This window comes from Peromyscus californicus, unplaced genomic scaffold, assembly GCF_007827085.1.
Source record: "Peromyscus californicus insignis strain IS unplaced genomic scaffold, ASM782708v3 Scaffold_24__1_contigs__length_46423439, whole genome shotgun sequence".
Lineage (NCBI taxonomy): Eukaryota > Metazoa > Chordata > Mammalia > Rodentia > Cricetidae > Peromyscus > Peromyscus californicus.
In genome coordinates this window covers 23,245,382-23,258,819 of record NW_026294535.1, presented here as the reverse complement: position 1 = coordinate 23,258,819, position 13,438 = coordinate 23,245,382, and the positions used below count along the sequence as shown (strand labels likewise).

General features: G+C 43.8%; 1 protein-coding gene across 1 annotated transcript in view; it reads left to right on the top strand.

Annotated features, from left to right (window-relative positions):
* The first annotated feature begins 97 nt into the window (after positions 1-97).
* The window catches only part of Tmtc2 (transmembrane O-mannosyltransferase targeting cadherins 2), a 412,694-nt gene continuing 399,353 nt past the window's right edge, over positions 98-13,438 (top strand). The window contains exon 1 of the mRNA XM_052753250.1: positions 98-597. Within this exon, the coding sequence (XP_052609210.1) occupies positions 515-597 (83 nt within the window). The 5' untranslated portion in view covers positions 98-514. The remainder of the gene's footprint in view (positions 598-13,438) is intronic.

The window sequence follows — 13,438 nt, the reverse complement described above, 5'->3', positions numbered from 1 at the left end:
CGTTCTCTCTCCGCTTTCCTCCCGCTGGTCCCAGATCCCGGCTCCGTCCGGCCCCTACGCCTCCCTCCTCCCCGACCACCCCCCCCCCCCCCACTATCTCGCACTCTGCTACCTCCTCAGTCCTCCACCTAGGGTGTCCCAAAGTGCCATGGGTTAGGGTGGGGACCGCGAGCCGCGCGAAAGGACTCGCCCCGATTCTCCGCCGGGGGGCGTGAAGCCGGATCGCCGCTTGCCTCTCCCGGGTGTCGGGCATGGGGAGCGCGGTGTGAGCCCGTAACCCCGGGGAGCACTCACTCCAGGAGCAGCGGAGCCAGGCGACCCGAGGAGCCGGCGGAGAGGAACCCGGCATCGCAAGAAGGAGCAGAGAAGGGAGGGCGAGGAGGCGGGCGGGGAAGCCAGGCAAAAGTGCAGCCAGGAGGAGAAGGCGGCGGAAGGTGGGGATTGATGCTTCTGTGTTTTGTTGCCGCTGCTGCGCTCGCGCTGGGAGCCAAGCCGGAGGGAAGGCGGTGGAGAGATGATTGCAGAGTTGGTGAGCAGCGCTCTGGGGCTCGCCTTGTATCTCAACACTCTGAGTGCGGATTTCTGCTACGATGACAGGTAAGTGCGCGGGAGGAAAGGGGCAATGGCTGCGGCGCCAAGGGGGTGGGGTGGTGGGGTGGGGGGCTCTGGAACTGCCCCGCTGTCAGGCTGAAGCGTGTCCTGGGGACACAGGTTATCAGCACCTGAAGGTTTCGGCGACGTGGAAACCGTAACTCCTAAAGCAAACAGCCGGGACGCCAGCGCACTGGGCGGGCCAAGCGAGTTTCCGCTCCTACTTTGCAGCAGGTTCTTGCTTGCTTCTTGCCGGTTGGTAGACGCTTAAGTTATTTAGCGGAAATCCCGGCAATTTGGAAAACTGTTTAATGAACCTACATTAAGAAAAGAAACAATAACAGTCCTAGGTATACTTAGTGCAAAAAAAAGCCTATTAAGCGATTTTACGTGTGGACTTGGAAGGAAGTCGCTCCTTACCCCTTAGTAGATCTTCTCCGTGTCGTTTCCTTTTATTGATAGGACACTTACTTCCCGAAGTTAAATGCACGTTTGACAGTTGCCAAAATAGTAGAAAGAGCGCGCGTACTCTGCGTCAACTTTCTGTTTGGCGTGTATCGTAGTAAACTTTGAGCTGACATCATTGCTCACTCATCATGGTCCTTTATAAAAAAAAAAAGAAAACATGGGCTTTCCGTTCTGCTGGGAGTGTTGCGTTAGACATCAGTGATTTTTCCGATGCTAATTATGGAAGAAGACGTCCCTGGAGACTGAAGTTGTCTTCTGTATTTGGGTTAGTTTGGGTGGCTAATGAGACCCGGACTGTATGTTGTCAAAGAAACTGCCTTGGTTCCTGGAAATCTCACCCTTGTGCTGGTGTCTCTACCTATTTTTAAACTGTTGTTAGTGTTTAGAAACTGATGAAAAGCTCCAATAGCCATTAGGGGAAAAATGCCAATTTGTGCCTTTTTCCAGTGACTTAATCTGATTACAATTAAAACAGATGCATAATTAAAATATATTAGGGAGAACAGCATGCCTGGCTAAACTTATTAACCGTCCTGGGGTGTTTCATGCTCCATTGAAATTAAACCATCCAAAAAGTGAACACAGATTTACTTTGACAGCCTTTCAGCAGCCTCTCTGGGCTTAGGGGAGTGAATGGATCCCCCCACCCCACCCCCAACCCCCGCCCGGGTTAGGACGAGGCAGTGAGTGAACTTGAGCAAAGTGGTTGACACCAGGAACAGTGAGGAGGCAAGGGCTGCATGCACTCTTCTGTCCATCAGCCAGATTCTGTATTCTGATATGTCCACCCTCCTGCTAAGAGTGTTCCTGGATGTATATCTTAAATCATGGGATGTTCGTCCACACCCTCATGCCTGCTGTGGAATTCTCCGATGATACTTGCAGAACTATCCCACGCACACCCCTGATGTGCTTAATGTTGTGCCTAGCAGAGGGTAGCTGACAGAATGTCTCTGGCAAACTTTTACCCAACTTTTAAAACAGCGTCCTGACGTCAGCAGCTGACCTCAGTTGCCCAAAGGAACGGGGCTGTGAGCGAAGGGGGGCTGTGCTGTTCGCCTTTCTTCCTCCGGGTTTCTGTGATGATGCACCTGCTATTTTAAGAGCACCGGCGGAGAAAGCTTTTGTTCCTTTAAAATTAACCAGGTTTCACTAATATGAGCGCAGGGATGAAATCAGGGCAGTGGCTGGCTCTTCTGGGGTGAGCAGAGGGAGCAAATACTGTAACCAAGAGTAAGGAGCTTCCAAAGAATGAAAACACTGAAAAACTCTCACATTATAGAGTGTTATGATGAACCACGCATTCCTCTTGAATACTATTCAGCACCGCTGTCCAGTTCTTAAAGGAGGATGCACAAAGCGAGGCTACCCTCTTTAAAAAAGGAAGACTAAAACTTACGTAAATGTGTGTGTACATGTTTCTGTGGGTCTGCCACTCACCCTGAAGTGTTTGGACTTTGTGGATCTGGGAGATGGCTGTGCCTGTGATGATGAATGAGTTGTCCTTGATGGCTGGTATTTCTCAGAAGCTCCTCATCTGCTACAGGTCACATTGAGTGTTAGAATCCACGTCTTCTGTTTTCTGTCTGCAGAGGTGGATTTAATGTGCGAGTTGTCCCATATTATGGATAGCATGTTCAATAGGATATTTAGACATAAAGCTATAGGATGTTGAGGGCCTAAAGTATGTATTGTGCTTTGCTATGCGTTAAAAAGTAGTTTCTGTTGACTTCTCACAAAACTTCATAGGCAACCACGTACTCTTAAAAACTGAAATCTTCTGAGTAGCAAACTTCCTACGTTTCATAGAAACCGTAAGGTGCGTATTTATGCAGCACTGGCCTGATTTGTCATGTGCACAGAATGTGGAAGTGATTCATTGCCAAGGTGCACTGTAAACTCTGGCTTTGCAAATACACTTTTCTGTGGAAGTACTGGAACTCACTGGTGTGTGAAGAGTGAAGTGAACAGGGAGCCAAGTGGAAACTGTCGGATGAGGACATGATGTTTGTTTCCACGGCTCTATTTCAGATGGCAAAGATTCACATTTAAAATATTGTTTACGTTACGTCTGTGCATCGTGATGCCCCCCCAGGAACTTCTGTGAAATACAGTTCTGGAACAGAGGCTGCTGGAAGTAGAGACTGCCATAGACAAGGAGAAAGATGGCTCTTGGGCACGGCTTGCTTAACTAAATGAGAACCTTGCAGTGTAGCCTGAAGACTCTGGCCTTTAGTGGGGCTTGTCATTGCTGTAGTGTGAGCATTATCGCTGTGCTACCTCTCAGAGTTACCATTTATTTTAAATATAATGATCAAATTTATTCTATAAACTTTATATATATATATGTAATTACTTTTTATATCTTATGTAGCTTGTTGGAAGTTGAGTGGAAACATGAAACTTGGTTAAAGCAAAAATCACTCCCTGTGGTAAAAACTTAATGTCTTGCAAGTACACTTAAGAATATGTCTACGATGTGTTGAAGTGAACAGTGGAAGGGCAGAATTCATAGTATCTGATGAGAAACCATACCTGCTTCCAGCTTTATTCTTCCTTCTCTCATCGCGAGTATAGTGTAATGACTCCATTGTCTCTCCAGTAGGCTGGCCCAAGTTTAAGCTCCAGTGGCCTGTGACTCCTTGAAGGATCCTCTTAAAAACGTTCTGGAGAAACTTGACGCTTACAGAGAGAGCAAAATACAAAGAGGCACCTTTTGTGACCCCAAACTCTCTGCTCCCTTATGTGCTTGTTGAAGGTGACCTTGCATCGTTACACATTGTGCCCGTTAAAATACTGCCACAGGTGTCTCAGAGGTCACACTGAGAGGAGTGAGCTCCGTGCAAAGGTAAACTGTCAATGGAAAGGAGTCTGATTTGGTTGTACACGTATCATTTAGTGGGTGGCATACCCCTTTATGATATAGAAAGGGAAATAAGAATATTACAGCTTTTTAATCATCGCGTGAGTAAAATATTACAGCTTTTTAATCATCGCGTGAGTAAAATACCATTACTTTGGATTAAAGAAACCCCAACATGACAACTTGAGATTTTGATATTAGACCATGTATGTGTCACTTGCTGATTCATATCCCTGATAGGTGTTTTGCATTCTCTCTCTCTCTCTCTCTCTCTCTCTCTCTCTCTCTCTCTCTCTCTCTCTCTCTCTCTCTCGTGTGTGTGTGTGTGTGTGTGTGTGTGTGTGTGTGTGTGTGTGTGTGTGATATGTGGAGACCTGAAGTTGATGTCACCTATCTTCCGTGTTCTTTCTCTACACTATATTTTGAGGCAGGGTCTCTCATTGAACTTGAAGTTGACTGAATCCCCTCAGGCCAGCTAGCTATCTTGCCTTGGGGATCCCCTGCCTCCACTTCTCCAGGGTATGACCAGCATGGCCACACCTGTTTGGTTTTAAGGTGTGCTCTGGGGATATGAACTCAGGTCCTTGTACTTGTGTGGCAAATGCTTTATCCGCTGAGCCATTGCCGCAGCCTCCACAATTTTCTTTTCTTAAGTCCAGGATGGTCCTTAAAATTACTTATGCATCTCTTAGTTATTTTATTGAGAACTTTGAAAAGCAACCTCTCCTTTCTTTTCCTCCGTTTGCTTCCACCCACTTGTGAAACCTCAGGGTCTTGCTTTGTAGTAGCTCTGGCTGGTCTTGAACTCCTGATCTTCCTGCCTCAGCCTCCTGAGTGCTGGCATCGCAAGCCCCTGCCACTCCATCTGGCTATCATCTAACAAGGACTCTAATAACACATTTCTTGTGTTTTTTTTCATATGACTAGAAACATAAAATACCACTGAAAAGCCAGGGGGTGGTGATGAAAGCCTTAATCCCAGCACTTGGGAGGCAGAGACAGGGGGATCTCTGTGAGTTTGAGGCCAGCCTGGTGTACAAAGTGAGTTCCAGGACAGCCAGGACTGTTACACTGAAAGGGTCAAAACAAAACAAAACAAAACAGTGAAGAATTTTGTGCGTTAATGATTTTGATTGACAGTATTCGAATGAAGGAAAAGATTTGTTGATGTCCAGTGCACTAAAAGCATGTGTTCAAGACGCCTGTGAGGGGCAGCTGTTTATCATAGGCTGAGTGTGTTAGCTCTCAAATAGACATCTTCATAATGGGGGGAGAAGGCAGGTTAATAGTTTTTCAGAAGCCTGCCTTTACACCTGCCAGTATTCAGGTATTCCTTCTGTTTGATTTTTAAGGCTGTTATCAGTGTGGTCTTTGATATGGTGTGACAAGAATCCTTTGGGAGATGACTGATCACTCCGTTAACTTCTCTCTAAAGAATTATTTCAGCAGATTTGCTTTGGATCGGTCTGAAATGATCATGTTTTCAATTCCAGTGTGTTTAACCTCTGAAGTCATAACTGAGATTGATGAGGTGGTGTGTGTGTATGCCTTTACTCCCAGAACTGGAGAGGCAGAGGCAGGAATGTTTCTGTGAAGTTCCAGGCCAGCCTAGTCTACACGCGAGTTCTAGATTAGCCTGGGCTACATAGGGAGAATCTATCTCAAAACAGAGAATAATGGTTCTTGTGTTGAAAATGCCATAGTGAAATCCATCATTTTGTGTGTTAACAAAACAAAGGTATGCATATGACAGAAACAATGAACGAGAGAAATTTTTGCTTTGTATAAAACACAGGTTTTTCTCATCAGGTCATTATTACCAGAAATCAAACACAAGAGTTTTGTTTTACCTTTTATTTTCCCTTCCCAGCATAATTATAATATTGATAAAATGCAGTTGGAAACAACTTTAGTTTATGAACTATTTTATGTAACATTTTATTTCCTTGCTAAGCTTTGATTGTTTCATCCGATTTGTTTGGCAGTGGCTCATTTTGTTCTTGTGAACAAGTACGGTCCTTCTTGGCAAATTAAAATTACAAGTAGGTGAAACCAGCATTAGATCGCTTCGCTTCACCTCCGCTGAGCACGTCACATGGTGTTTATCATAGCAGCTGACCCCAATACAAGCACTCAGAGGACATACCCAAATGCCAAAGGGGAAATTGCTTGGCAGCCATCTGTCTCTTAGTTTTTTTTTTTTTTAATGCACACACATAAATGTGCATGTTCATACACTGGCACAGACATGATTATTAATTTACATCATTGATTCCAGAGCTGTTGTCTTATCTGTAGTTAGTTTTTCAGAGTGAATGTGCCTCTGCGGTAACACTGAATTCTCTGCTGCCATACTTTTGAAACGGTGCAGCCTTTGGATTCCAGCATGTGTTAGGAGCACGCTTGTTGTTCTAATGTCTGTTGCTGCCCGGTGCACTAAAAAAACACTTATTCAAGGCCCAGCTGTTTATACCCTAGGCCAAGAGGGCATTATTTCTAAAACACGCACCTTCGTCGTATTGGGAGAGGACATCATTTACCCTTAGTGCATTCTCAAAAATCCCTGGCTGACAAAGCCTATCTCCCTATAATCGTATTGTTTTTATGTGATCTACTTCGAATGTAATTATCATTCCTGTTTAAAACTTTCTGAGATTCCTTCATAGGTAACTTTACATATCCACTTCAGTAGATTTTCCAAAGAGACAAGTATTGAAGCCTTGAAAAAAAGGACACATGGGTAATGGAGTGTAAAGATCTCTCCTCTCTGAATAGTTGTGCTTATTTAGAAGTTTAGCTGTCACACTAAATAACTAAAGAAATAAATAACAGGGAATGACACCATCAGGATAGTTTACCCGATAGGGACGTAATATTTTGGCTCAGTACAGGTGTAGTTAGGCTCAATGCTGGTTGGCCACTTTGAAGATTTGATTTGCGCGTGCTTCTAGGCATGGACTGTGACATTCAGTGAGTCACCAGTTACACATTTGTCTAGACAGCAGCTGCCTTTATTTGAGGTAGATATACAAAGCATCTACAACAGCTGCTCATCTTGGCAAGGCTGCCATCACTTGGGCAGGTAAAGCTCTTTGAATTCGGGAGGTCTATGGACGTGTGGATAGTTGCCCTTTAGTGGATAGAATTTAACTAAAGTTTACTTCTTTCTAAACATTTAATGCCATATTAATATTTATTTTCACTGTAATAGTATTAATTTATTTACTTACTTGTTTTGAGACAGTGTCTTGCTTTGTAGGATGTCCTCAAACATATGATCCTGCTACCTTAGGTTCTTGTGTGCTGATAGTGCAGGCCACTGTGCCCAGCTAAATTTTACACTGTGCCCAGCAAAATTTTTAACAAGCCCTGTATTGCTGATGAAACCCAGGGAGTTGTATGGAACTTTTTGTGTTAACTAGATTCACCTCATCCTGTCATGGGGCTGAAAGACTTTTGCCTCAGAGAGTTTGAGTGTCTTCCCTAGGCTGTTAACATCATTAAGAGAGGCTGCTGTAGTATTCACACTGATCACTGTTCCTCCTGTCTCCTGGCTAGCTTTCCAGTCACTTCTGTGTTCTGTGCTGCATACTCGCAAAGTTTCTAGAATAAAAAGCGTAAATGTTCATTTTAGCCTTTGGTGGTTTTTTTGTTTTTGTTTTTAGATACTTTAGGATTACTTCTTAATGTTTACCACTATGATAATTTTTTTGTCTTCTTATTTACAAACAAATGGGAAACAAGGAAATCTGGTAGGTGTAGTATGAATAAGACAGGACATTGAGACTGTTTGTGCAATTCAACCATTAAATCACTGTCATGTTTTCAGAGAAACTTGCTTTATTTAAGAATATTTTATAGCTTGGCAGTGTTGCGCACACCTTTAATCCCAGCACTTGAGTTTGAGGCCAGCCTAGTTAGGACAGTCAGGGTTACACAGAGAAACCCTGTCTCGAAAAATCAAAAACAAATAAACAACAAGAACAACAAAAAAAATGCAAACAACAAAGAAGGAGTATTTTATAAATGTAATTCATTTGCACAGCCAGAAGTTATTACATCGAAGATGAGATGTCCAGAAAATTAGTCTGTGACAGAGACACGCACCGAAACTTCTAACTTTGGCTTTAGTTCCCATTTCATTGTGGAGTTAGATCCAGTCATATGTGTGTTTGCTTTTTTGATGGCTGCACAGGTGCCACGTTTCTTGAGGACAGAGCTGCTTAGCACTCGGCAGAGGAAATGCTTTTCACCTATAATTTGCTGTCAGCTCTTGTCTGTTGATTCCTCCGCAAGGCCACCTTGTGGTATCAGTGTGAGACAGGGTGTGAGGCGTGGCGTAGACTGTTGTCACAGTCAAGGCTAAATTCAGGATTCGTCAAATGAGACACATCGTCCTACCTGTAGGCGAGTACCCCTGTGCTAGGTGTTGTGGCCAGTTGAATTATTTTTGTGAGATCTCTGTGTTTGATGACTAATCTCCATGTCTGTGGAAACTGTTACAACACATTTTAGCCATTATTCGTTAGCAGCATCAAGTTGAAAAATGGGATCAGTATGGTCTTGTCCTACATCACTTTCTGTTGCTGCCAGAAAACGTTCTGACCAAAAGCAGCTTGAGAGGAAACGGTTTATTTGGCGTATACTTCCATGTCACAATCCATCATTGAAGAAGTCAGGCCAGGATCTCAAGGCAGGAGCCTGGAGATAGGAACTTAGACAAAAGCCATGGAGGAGTGCTGCTTACTGGCTTGCTCTTCATGGCTTGCTTAACCTGCCTTCTTATAGCACCCAGGACCACCAGCCTATGGGTGGCACCCCCTATTTGTAGTGGACACCCCCACATCAATTTTTAAATCAAGAAAATGCCCTTACAGACTTACAGGCTCATCTGATGGAGGCATTTTCTTGACAGAAGTTCTTCTCACATAATTCTAGTTTGTGGTGAGTTGATGAGAAAGTAATCAGCATAATGTTCAATCTTGGTTTATGCAGTTAGGAGACGTTAAAAATATTTCTTTGAAGGGGAGTAGAGGAATGGTTCAGTGCATAAAAGCACTTGGCACTCAAGCCTGAGGACCTAAATTTGAATCTCCAGAACCACATAAAAACCAGATGAGTGCAGACGTGTCTGCAGTCCTTTAGAGGACCACTTCTCTGAGGGGGTGGGAGACAGAGCTGGCAACATCCTCACAAGTTTTCAGACTAGCACGTGTAACAGGAAAATAACAAAGAGACCTTTTTCAAAAAAGTGGAAGGCAGGGACTGACATGCGAGAGAGGGAGGTTGTGACTTGTAAATGTATGACTATGGGCCACACGGTTCACACTCATACACATATAGATGTAGGTACACACACACACACACACACACACACACACACACACACACACACACACACACGTGATGGAGGTTTGAAACTCCAAAGTTCAGAAATTGTGATGCTAAAGGTGCTTTCCTCCTAATTGTGATTAGAGAGGTAATTTCTGATAGATTTCTGCAGAAATAGGTAAGTTTGACTGCTCAAGGTAGGGATTCTCTCTTGGTGTCGTTTATGAGTGTTTTAACTTCAAAGGATATGTTATTTGCTGAGGGGCGGCCACTGGGGCGCAATACGGCTCTTGACATTTTGAACAGTGTTAAATGATGGGACTGTAGTATATTTCAAATAGCCTTGTTTCAACATTGTTTGAAAATCCACTGGGGAGCATGGCAGTCCATAGAACCCTGCATACTTGAAATTCTTTAGGTATTAATTTTAAATGCAGTTCACAAGTTTATTTCTTACATCTTTTTTTTTTCTTTAACGATGAGTAAGGCAAGGGAGATTACATCTGTGTCTTCAGCAATGTTTTCTTTTTGCATTTGCTCCTAAGTATTTTACAAAGAAGCTGAAGGGATTAAAAAAAAACAGAAACCACAGCTCTGGTTTTGTTTTTCCTCTATCATGATATATGTTTCCGTAAAGGACATTGTTGTAAAGCATGTTGTTACCACGATTATAAATGTAGTGCCGGGGAGAGAGGCAGATCCACGAAGAGACTTTGAGAAAAGTCAGCATCTTGCTTTTGTTAATTTCCAATTTGTTCCATGGTGAAAGCATGCCTACTCGGCTTTCGCTGCTGTCAGTGGCAGCTCCTGAGTTAAATACATAGTCAGTAGTTAAAGGCTTTGGGGAGGGCTCCTCTGGAGGAACAAGGGCTTGCTGAGGGTGGTGCCTGTGGAAGTGGCAGCCCTTGCAAATGGTACCCTCTGCAGGGGCTGCCTTAGGTGGTGGCCACGGAGATTTCCTCTCACAGGCTTCTCTCAATCTGGGGAGGTCATTGTCAGTAGAGAGCCGTCTGGGAGAAGGACTTCTTCAGGTAGTGCTGGCGGCAGCTGCTGCAGGAGCCATTATTGGCTCCTTTGGGATATTTCTCATAGTTCTGTAAACTGCTTTTTTGGCTACTTGTGTCTTTCTGTCTTGAGGCTTCCATGCATAAATACAGAGCCTGCCTCTTTTGATTGCAAAAGGTATCTGAAGGCAAAATACCTGGGTCCCAATGTCTTTTCAAATCTCTTTCTCTTGGCACTGGTTACTCCTTCTTACCCCTGATAATTACCTACAGGACCGCTCTCCCAAAGCTTTGAAAGAGAGCTCATTTTGACAAAGCAGGCCTTTAACGGCGGAATTTTCAACTACACATTTGCAGGAGAAAAGTTCTCAGATGATGAAGAAGTTTAATCAGGCAAAAAGACATTTTTATTTGCAGAAATAGGCCCTTTAGGGGGAGGCGATTATTTATAGCTGGTGCGAAAAACTGGTGTACCTGAATTTATTCGGTAAACTGCATTTAAAATGGGAAGGTGTTCCTGTTACTTGATTGGAAGAAAAACAATGGCACTGAGTTGTTGCTGAATTTGTATTAAAGAAATAAAGATTTATATAATTTTAACCCATTCTTTAAGGGAGGTGTGTGTGTGTGTGTGTGTGTGTGTGTGTGTGTGTGTGTGTGTGTGTTTGTGTGTGTGTTTAATGGAAGTACCAGAATTTGAGATTTAATACCATGTGCTAAAATTTGCGTTTCTATATTTGGGAATTTTTTTTCTCTTAAAAAAATAGTAGTCTTTGTGGATTTTGTTATATGTTGAAGCTGAAATGTCATTGTTTTACAATGTCTTATGTGTCATTGGTGAAAATAATGCCAACGACTTCTAGGAGCCAATTTTTGGTGGCTCCCTTTAAATGTGCTTGGGATATGATGTTGAAAATGCCTGTGGCAGGCAAGTAGGTGTTTGGACCTGGCTTCTGTTTTTCAGCTTGCTTCTCTGAATTTATGGAGGCAATTGCCTGTGTTGTACTTGTTGCTTCTGAGATCGAGTCTCCTATGTAGCCCAGTCAGGCATCCAACTTAAAATCCTCCTGTCTCAGATGCCCCAGTGCTGTGAATAACAGGCATGAGTCATTATCCCCAGCTTGGCAATTCACTTAAGGAAAAAAAAACCCTCTTTAAGTCAGCAAAAATCTTCAGTTTCTTGTAATTAGATGGATCTCTCTATGACTGAGACATGGAGATGGGCGGTTGCTGCATTTCTTTTTATGTGTATATGTTTCTTGACCAGCATTTCTTAAAGATCAGTCCACCTGGAGTCCCTTGGCGTTGTTACAGTATAGACTCTGCCTGGAGAGGACCTGGGACTCTCCATTTCTTTGGTCTCAGTGGAAGCAGATATTATAGGTGCTCTTGGACCCACGTTGGGTAATAAGCTTTTAAAAAATCTCGTTTAAATACGATTACAGGTGAGGTCTGTGTCCTTTATAGATGTTTAGGAAAGCTGCCTGAATTCCTGGGTGGAAAGGAGCTGAGGATAGGTAGCCCTTGTGTCTGTAAGAGCTTAGCTAATTGGTTTAATTATGTTCTGCTTCCTTCCTGCTTGTTTGCGCCATCAAGACAGTTCCAATCTGATGACATGAGTTTGAGTTACTCTTCGAAATTTGAAATGGAAGAGCCTGGTGAAGCTTAGGAGATGGCCCCCATCAACACATCTGTCACCATCCACTTACAAAAACATCTTCTTTGTAACGTCACTCCAGATTCAGATAGCAAATTCTGATTTTGAAAGATACACATGGTTGCCTTGATGCAGTAGATCTGGTCCTGATGTTGCTCCGTGAGGCCAGGGACTCTAAACATTGAAGTTTTGAGGCACGAAAGAGCTTTGTTGTCAACAACGGGGCAAGCCAGAATCATGGGGTTTCCCTTCTAAAAACAAACCCTTCTTAGGAGTTGCACATAGAGGCTTCTATAGGGATTTGGAGAGGGCTGTTCTCAGTGTGGGACAATGTGTGTGGACATCAGGGCGGTCATAGGTGTGTGGGAGGCTCGTTTTCTGATGCCTAGGCGACTGCTGTGTTTGAAAGGCATCAAATGCTGTCAGTTCTGGAATGCCAAAGGAAGGAAAAGTCAAGAAACACAGAGCTCATACTGTCTAGACAGGGAAGCAGGGCAAAGGTAACTTTCACTAGAGAACCTTCCTCACCGTTCAGGAGTGTTAATCTGAGCTGTCATATACAGCAAAACTAGTGGGGAGACTGTGGTATTTTTTTTTTTAATTTATTTTGCAATACAATTCAGTTCTACATATCAGCCACGGATTCCCTTGTTCTCCCCCCTCCCGTCCCCGTCACCTTCCCCCCAACCCCCCCCCCCCCCATTCCCATCTCCTCCAGGGCAAAGCCTTCCCCACAGACTGAGGTCAACCTGGTAGACTCAGTCCAGGTAGGTCTAGTCCCCTCCTCCCAGGCCGAGCCAAACAATCCTGCATAGGCCCCAGGTTTCAAACAGCCAACTCATGCAATGAGCACAAGATCTGGTCCCACTGCCTGGATGCCTCCCAAACAGATCAAGCCAATCAACTGACTGTGGTATTTTGAATGTCATTGACACCCATAATCTTGTAAGGAGTGGCACTATTAGCAGGTGTGACTTTGTTGGAGTGGGAGTGACTTTGGTGGAGGAAGTGTGTCACTGTGTGGGTGGGCTTTGGGTTTTCCTATGCTGAGGATAACACTCAGTATTTCAGTCAACTTCTATTCCCTACAAGCTAAGATTAGCCAGCACCAGGTCTGCCTGCATGCCACCATTCTCCCCATCATGATGATAATGGGCTGAACCTCTGAAATGGTAAAGGAGCCACCCAAATTAAATGTTTCCTTTATAAGAGTTGCTGTGGTCATGATGTGTCTTCACAGCAATAGAAACCAATACAGAGACTAATAATGCCCAGCATCATGGTCACCAAAATGAAGGCCTTTTGTATGCAGATAAAGCAAGTGAGGCTGGAGGGTTAATGTCAATATCCCCTCAGTTCCATTGAGGGGCTCATGACTTGAAGAGGTCTTGATGCCCAAATTGTGTCTCTAGAGCCAAAATGCATTTGAGGAAATGTCGCTTTCACTGCATGACAACTTTATAGACTTTATGAATGCAGTGAAATACACAAGTAGGCAGCTGAGAGTATGGAAAGCAGACCTTT